We start from the raw sequence: 6,815 nt of genomic DNA, 5'->3' as shown, positions 1-6,815 counted from the left end.
TAGAGTAGGTAGGGTAGAGATAGCTGTATGCTATTTCTATATTTTGCTTTCTTATGAACTTTCAACTTCTTCAAAATTTAGACCAAATGTCACTTTTCTCCCCATAGTTTTCTCTCCGGCCCAAGTAGTTAACAGCTGTGTCCTCAATGTGCCCACAGAATTGTGTGTATACCTCTCAAGCCCTCTCATGCTATGTGTTTGCATTTTTAATTTCTCTTCTAATTGTGAGTTACTTCTGGTAAAGACTATTTCTTGTTAGGTATAACACAGTGCCTGAGATGCAGCAGATGCTTAATAATGTTTGATGAATGAATAAATATATAAATGTACAGATCAGAACTTGAGGCCTCAAATCCATTTCCACATACAATGAGAAAAGACAAAACTTACATTTGTTTATTGAATTACTGAATATTTATTGAGTGCCTGCTATATACTAGGCAAAAAGAACAGAAACCAATTGCTCAGTTAGTTTTAACTCTTTCAGTAATGTCTGAGTCCTCATCACAAAAAAATCCATTCTTCTGATTTAGTAATTATTCATTGTTCGGTTAATCTTCATGTACAATTTTTTCACGTGTACTTTCAAATACTGCATAATGTTGTAGACCATTAAATACTCCAAAGACAGTCTGAAAGATTAGAGGAATCACCATTGCTTTTATCTCTGTTTGACAAAGCATCAGCCAATACAGTAAAACTCTTCCTTTCGGTGGCAGTGGAACAGTATGATATCTAAAAAGAAAAGAGTTAAGCACTCTCCTGGATGCATATTCTATGAAAAATCCACTGATTTCTCCTAAACTGATAATTTCTATTCTAGGTCTTTCATGTAGCTAGCAAAAAAGGTTAAGTTAGCTATTTGAAATACCAAACGAATATATTTTGATTAAAATGTGTCATTGGCAGCTAAAGAATAAGGAGAGTTTACTAATATTAAAAAATAAATAAATAAAAAAGGAAGGAAGGAAGAAAAGGAACAGACAGACTTACTTGACTGCCAGACGCCCATTTTTAGAAAAAGCTAAACCACTGGGATATAGAACACCACATACTATGCCAATCAGTGAGCTTCTCAGAACACAATTTTCCTGGTTTATATTACCTGGAAAACAAAAGTAAATTTGGTCTCCCTTTAAAACTCAAGATAAACATTAAGAAAGTCTTATGCCCTCATAGAGTAGTTATCTGTATTGTCTTCAACCATGGTTTAACAGCAGAAAGAATATTAGAAATTTAGTCTATGGCACACAATAGACTAAATGCACCACATTTAAAAATGTTTTTATTTACATAAGGAGAGTTATTTCTTGCACATGTGGTTGTTGCAGAAGCAACTTCGTAATAAAGAATATTAAACTAGCAGAGCAGACATCTGGATTTTAGGTTAATACATTCTTATTGTTTATGTGTCAGGCAGGTGCTAGGGACACAATGCTGCATAAAAGAGACCCAAACTCTGACCTTCAGGCCAGTCTACTGGGAAAGACACTGGACAAATATCTAAATGAATAATATTAAATATACACAATGCTTTGAAGTTAAAAGGAATAGAGAATGTATCTAGAAACCTACCCTACCCTGAGAGAATCAGAGGTTTCCCTGGGAAAGAGATATTTAAGCAGGGACCTGATGAACAGAGATCAGAAGTTCCAGCAATTAGTAGCTGTGAAACTTAAGAGGAGAAGAAAGGATATAACACTAGAAGCCCATAATATGCCAGCTACTATGTTAGGCATTTAACATACATTATCTTAATTCTCACAACAATCTTACGAGGTAAGTACTATTAGTCCTAATTCATAGATAAGACAACTGAGTCTCAGATTAAATGACTTGCCCAATGTCACAAAACTTAAATTGTAGGATCTGAAATCGTGTGTAGTATGCCAAAACCTGCTTCTTTCTTGGTGTTATTTTTGTTGTTCTTAGATTTGAACATGTCTGTTTTTGTTGCTTATCTGTAAAAAAGACACAATACTACTTGTCCCGCCTGATTAGTAGGAATGTTGTGGGGATGAAATAGGATAATATATGTGAAGGTACATTGTAAGTAGTAAAGCAATACACACATGCTAGGGATTATTATGAGTGGTAGCAACAGTGTATGTTAATGAGTAATTTTACTTAGACATAAACACATTATACTTTAATGAATTTAAATTTACCTGAATACAAAGCGTCTATTACAAGGAGCTTATAAGCAACTACAGTAGACAAAAATGGAAGTGTAGTCAATGATGCATATGTCTTCAGAGCATCATGTTTAACCTTGAAGCAGTGTCTGAAAATGAAGTTTGCCAACATTCCAGAGAAACTAGCTGTTGTTCCAAAGACCACTGTTCCATATATATTTAAAGTCCTAATAGGAAAAACAAAGAAAAAAAATGAAGTTTAACCTAATATACTCCTAATGAATATATCCTTTCCTGGATAGTCATTTGTTATTACATATTTACTCAACATCAAATATTTCTTGAGCACTTACTATGTGGAAGGTATTTTCTATGTGCCAAGGAAGAGGCGGTGAAAAAAACTCTTACTCCTCATGGAACTTGCATTCTAGTCAGAGGATATAATTCTCTTTCTGAGAATATTTAGAGTGGTTCTAAAATAGAGCTCTTTTAAAGAGAGAATAAATTTTGCCATTAATAAATATGTATATATTCCAACATAGCCAAATTTTATGAGCTATCGAAATCCAAAAATACTGCTCTTGCTACTAAAAAAATTAATTTGAAAAAGTTGATTATATTTGGCTAGGCATTCTAGAAAATTACTGTTTAATTAGTCCAGATATATTTAAAATAATTGAGGATTTCCAAAACTTCATCCAAAGAAATTTACTAGATCTAATTTTACTTATTCTGACTGATACCTAAATCTAAAATGTCTAAGGTCTAAGATCGACATATTTTGATCTTATTTTTGAGCTCTAATAATCTAAAAGTCAAAATGGTAATGTGAAACTGTATGTACATCATGGGATCTGTATTTCTTTTTCTTGAACTCAGCACTGTGGCTGAGGCAATCAGTTACAAACTGAATTGAATTATAATTGATAATCAGTTAAATATAAGTAGCTCCCAAAATGGTATTCTCCTAATTACTTTTAATTTTAAAATGTTTATTACACAAGAAATATTTCTTGCAAAGAATTTCAGTAATAATTTTGGATATTTTTTAAGAAGCAAAAGAAATTAATTATTCACAACCCCAATATTCCAACAAACCATTATTTTCATCTGCCCATGTTTCCCTTCAGTTCTTTTTTTAAATAAGCTTTCTTCATGACCAACTCAATAAAGTTAATAAGATCTTAGATGCCCAGAAACAATGGCAATACAGAAGATCTGCAAATAAAGGTGTTTTCTTTTTTTTTCTTTTTTTTTTTTAAGATTTTCGATCTGGGTGTGTCTCTTACTTTTCTGTTCTAAGATATTCAATTTTTTTTTCTATGATTTCGATGACCATTGGTCTTCTGAGTTTTGCATCTCCTAGAGAAAGACTGGGCTGACCATGTGTGTATGTTGTCATCTTGATGTCCTGGAAAACACAAAATTCCAGCACCATAATAGCTAATGACATTAATATTAAATCTTAAAAATTCTACAGATTCCGATTAAAAAACATTTAGACCTTAGTAATGTGTCAGATACTGTCATCTACTTTTGCATACATTGTTAATAATTCAGTCAATGTTTAGTGAGCTCTTATTATCTGCTAGACTATGGCTTTTTGATTCACACAAAATTTTGAGAAATTGGCAAGATAATGATCATCTCTACTTTAAGATGAGAAAATGTGGTTCAGAAATGCTGACTTGCCTTAGCACTTAGTGTAGAAAGATAACTTACTGAGATATTGAGTTTTTATTTTTCTTACAGTTCTCCCCAAAGGTAGCCAGGCCCTTTGTAGTTCTTGCTCTAGCTTTTCAGAGCTGGCAAAAAACAGTAGCTACTTGCTGACAACAATATCCTGTTTCATGAAAGCCTGAGCTCATTTTGGAGATTATGTTGAGTTTCCTAGAGAGATGGGAGAGAGCAGTGATTGCCTCAGAGAATAGGGAAAGAGAACATCAGTAAGAGAGACACTGTTTCAGGATAGGAAGCAGCAGTGGATCATGGCTACCTTGGATTATGTAAATTATATACCCAGCTCTCTATTATTACTTGGGGCCGAAGCGGGGCCTTTCGTGGGAATTGCTATGTGGTATACCAGTGAGTAGGGACTCATGGCACTGGACTCCAGAGTTGGAAGGCTGCAGTATCCCAAGCGTAATGTATGAAGACAGTTGCCAATGTCAAGGGACCATGAGGATTTGGCTAGTACCATCTTCACAGAAACCAGTGGTAAAACAAAGTAAACCCCCTGGATCTCAGAAAAGAGCCTTTCTGAATGTTTTGCTCTGGACAAGACTTTCAGATCTCTGTGAAAAGTCTTAATAACATTTGTAAAATCTTTTGCCACATTAGCATTATGGGATTCCAGAGCAGCCAAAAATCTATGGCCCTCCATTTTAACAACATTAAATTTTGTCAAGGGCATAGACTAAATCTCAAATTTCAGGAGTCCTGGGCAAGAGAATTACAGTGGACTAAGCATAATGAACACAGAAGATACTTAAATCAGTAATTCTCAACCTTTAGTGTGCACAAGAATCATATGGAGAATTTATTTGAAATGTGCTCTCTTGGGTTCCCTCCTGAGATATCTGGATTCAACAGGAGTAGGGTGAAACTTAGAATTCTGCATTTTAATAGCATCAAGTGATTCTGATGCCGGCAGTCAATGGACATATGTTGAACATCACTGTAATACGCATTTGCTGAATAAGTGATATGTTCTAATCCTAACCCTAACTAGTGAAAGGCCAATTCATTCATGGTATCTACATCCAGAAGATACGGGCTCCTTTGAACCTTCATATGGTATTGCACAGTGATTAATAAGAGATTAGTTTTTCTCCCTGCATCATTTCAGGCTTTACTCAATCTAGTTCTATATTTTTCTTTAAAATACATGGGAAGCCAGGGAAATTTTTTTTTTCTTTTACAATTTATAATTTCTCAGGAACTAGATTTAATCTTTTGCCTGTGATATATAACAGTAAATGGAAAAGAAGATATAACAATATCTGGGGGAGGTTCTATGTTATATGAAGGCAGATGTCAGTAACATGATAACTAACAAGAAATCTTGGATTTTTGTTTTGCTATCATCCAATTCATCAAAGTCCCTTACTCTTCACAAAGAAAACTTTCAGGCAATGATCTGTATCAATCTCCTACCTTGTCTACATTCTAAGTATTTAGGGAAACAAGGATTGTGATCCTAGAATACTCAAATAGGACAGCAAATATTTACTGAGTGCCTAGTCTTTAGAAGGTACTGTTATTAAAGCAGAAAAATGGATGGGTAATTTTCTGATAGACTTTTAACAAGTCGTGAAATGTAAAGATTTTCCTATAACCAATACTTCATCTACGGATTAGTCCAAGGCCACTCAACTGGTCACCATACCAGAAAGAGTGCATTTATGTAGGTTTATAGTTTGCAAAATGTTTTACTTTTTGTACTGCTTTTATGCATATCATTTCACCTAATCTTCATAAGTTTATTCAACATTAATTCATCATTTGACAGCCCTTGCGGGATCATCAAGATGTAGTCATGCCCTCAGGAACACACAACCCAGCGGAGGAGGTCAGGACAAAAAGGCAGGGAGGGAATTTAAACGCGGAATGTGTATGCCACAAAACAAAACAAAACAAAACAAAAAATATAAGAAAAGCCAAACTTAATCTAACCTGGGGAAGTGTGGGACGGTTTCCCGGAGGAAGTGACATTTACACAAATATCTGAAAGAAGAGAATTTGCTAGGAGTTGGGTGGGGAGGAGAGGTATAGGAAGGCACTTCAAGTTGAAGAAAAGGCCAGTGCAAAGACCCAGAAGCAAGAGAAAACAAGCGGCGAGTAATCAAGACGAGATTTTAGGTTTCCTACTTTCTCTCCGCCTCCTTCCAAAGCAACTGGGGACTTAATTGACTGAACCCTGCATGGACTTGGGGGTTGTTCTCTTTAAATCCCTTCTATATGGATCATTTCAGAAGAGTCCGTTAACACTAGGAGACTGCAGAAATCAAGGCCCATACCACCCCGGGTTTCCGCCTACCTTGGGCACTTCCCCAGCACCCACCGGCACCACATCTCCACCTCCATGCCTCACGTCAGGACCAGCATCACGCCCGAGCGCCGCCATCTTGACGGCTCACGTGACTAGCGGGTGGGCGGGGACCCAGAACGCCCGGGGTGGGAAGTGGTGCCTGCTCACGCCTCTCTCCTGCAGTCCCGGCCCTCCCCGACCCAGTCAAAAGCCGCGCCCTCTATCCTGGCTGTGATTGGGCGCGGCGTCCTGAAATTACGGCCGCTCATTGGCTTCGAGGAGGTCTAGAGACGCCTGTAGGCCCGCCACCCTGCCCACTCTACATGCTATTTGTTAACCTCGCTCCCTCTTCTCTCACCCAGAGGGAGACGTGGGGCGGTCCGAGTTCAGGGATGTTGCTGCGCGCTTCCCTGTCTTCAGGGCATATATGTTAGCTTGGTCCAAGCTGCCTGCCCCCTTCACTCCTTTAGGGAGCTCGCCCTTCTGTTTTGGCCCGTGTGTTAAGGCTCTGGCTTCCCCAGCACCTCCTTCCCTAAGTCCCCACCCGGCCGCCAGGGCAGCCCCAACTGGCCTCTCTTCTCAGCCGTCTGACTCTTCTCCCCAATCTTTAGTGCCCTCTTATTCCATCCTTTCACTCCACTTAGAAAGGG

General features: G+C 37.5%; 1 protein-coding gene across 3 annotated transcripts; it reads right to left on the bottom strand.

Moving 5' to 3' along the window:
* Positions 1–391: 391 nt before the first annotated feature.
* On the bottom strand, positions 392–6,348 carry TMEM126B (transmembrane protein 126B). 3 transcript variants are annotated; one of them, XM_023532441.1, is made up of 6 exons: positions 6,175–6,273; positions 3,858–4,025; positions 3,425–3,546; positions 2,169–2,362; positions 994–1,105; positions 392–735 (listed from the first exon to the last, which is right to left on the bottom strand). In XM_023532441.1, exons 3-6 carry the CDS (start codon positions 3,535–3,537, stop codon positions 552–554), a joined length of 603 nt encoding a protein of 200 aa, XP_023388209.1. In that variant the 5' UTR covers positions 3,538–3,546; positions 3,858–4,025; positions 6,175–6,273; the 3' UTR covers positions 392–551. The 3 variants fall into 3 exon arrangements, with proteins under 3 accessions (XP_023388209.1, XP_011361535.1, XP_011361536.1); XM_011363233.2 differs by lacking the exon at positions 3,858–4,025 and having other exon boundaries at positions 6,175–6,348; XM_011363234.2 differs by lacking the exon at positions 3,858–4,025 and having other exon boundaries at positions 392–632; positions 6,175–6,348.
* Positions 6,349–6,815: the final 467 nt, after the last annotated feature.

This window comes from Pteropus vampyrus, unplaced genomic scaffold, assembly GCF_000151845.1.
Source record: "Pteropus vampyrus isolate Shadow unplaced genomic scaffold, Pvam_2.0 Scaffold84, whole genome shotgun sequence".
Classification (NCBI taxonomy): Eukaryota; Metazoa; Chordata; class Mammalia; order Chiroptera; family Pteropodidae; genus Pteropus; species Pteropus vampyrus.
This window is presented reverse-complemented; position numbering and strand designations above follow the sequence as displayed.

Coding starts and splice junctions, on each gene's coding strand:
- TMEM126B (XM_011363233.2), bottom strand. CDS start 6,261: ATGGCGGCGCTCGGGCGTGATGCTGGTCCTGACGTGAGGCATGGAGGT. Junction 1,106..2,168: donor AATAGACGCTTTGTATTCAG/GTAAATTTAAAT, acceptor TTTGTTTTCCAG/GTAATATAAACCAGGAAAAT. Junction 736..993: donor AATGGGCGTCTGGCAGTCAA/GTAAGTCTGTCT, acceptor TTTTCTTTTTAG/ATATCATACTGTTCCACTGC.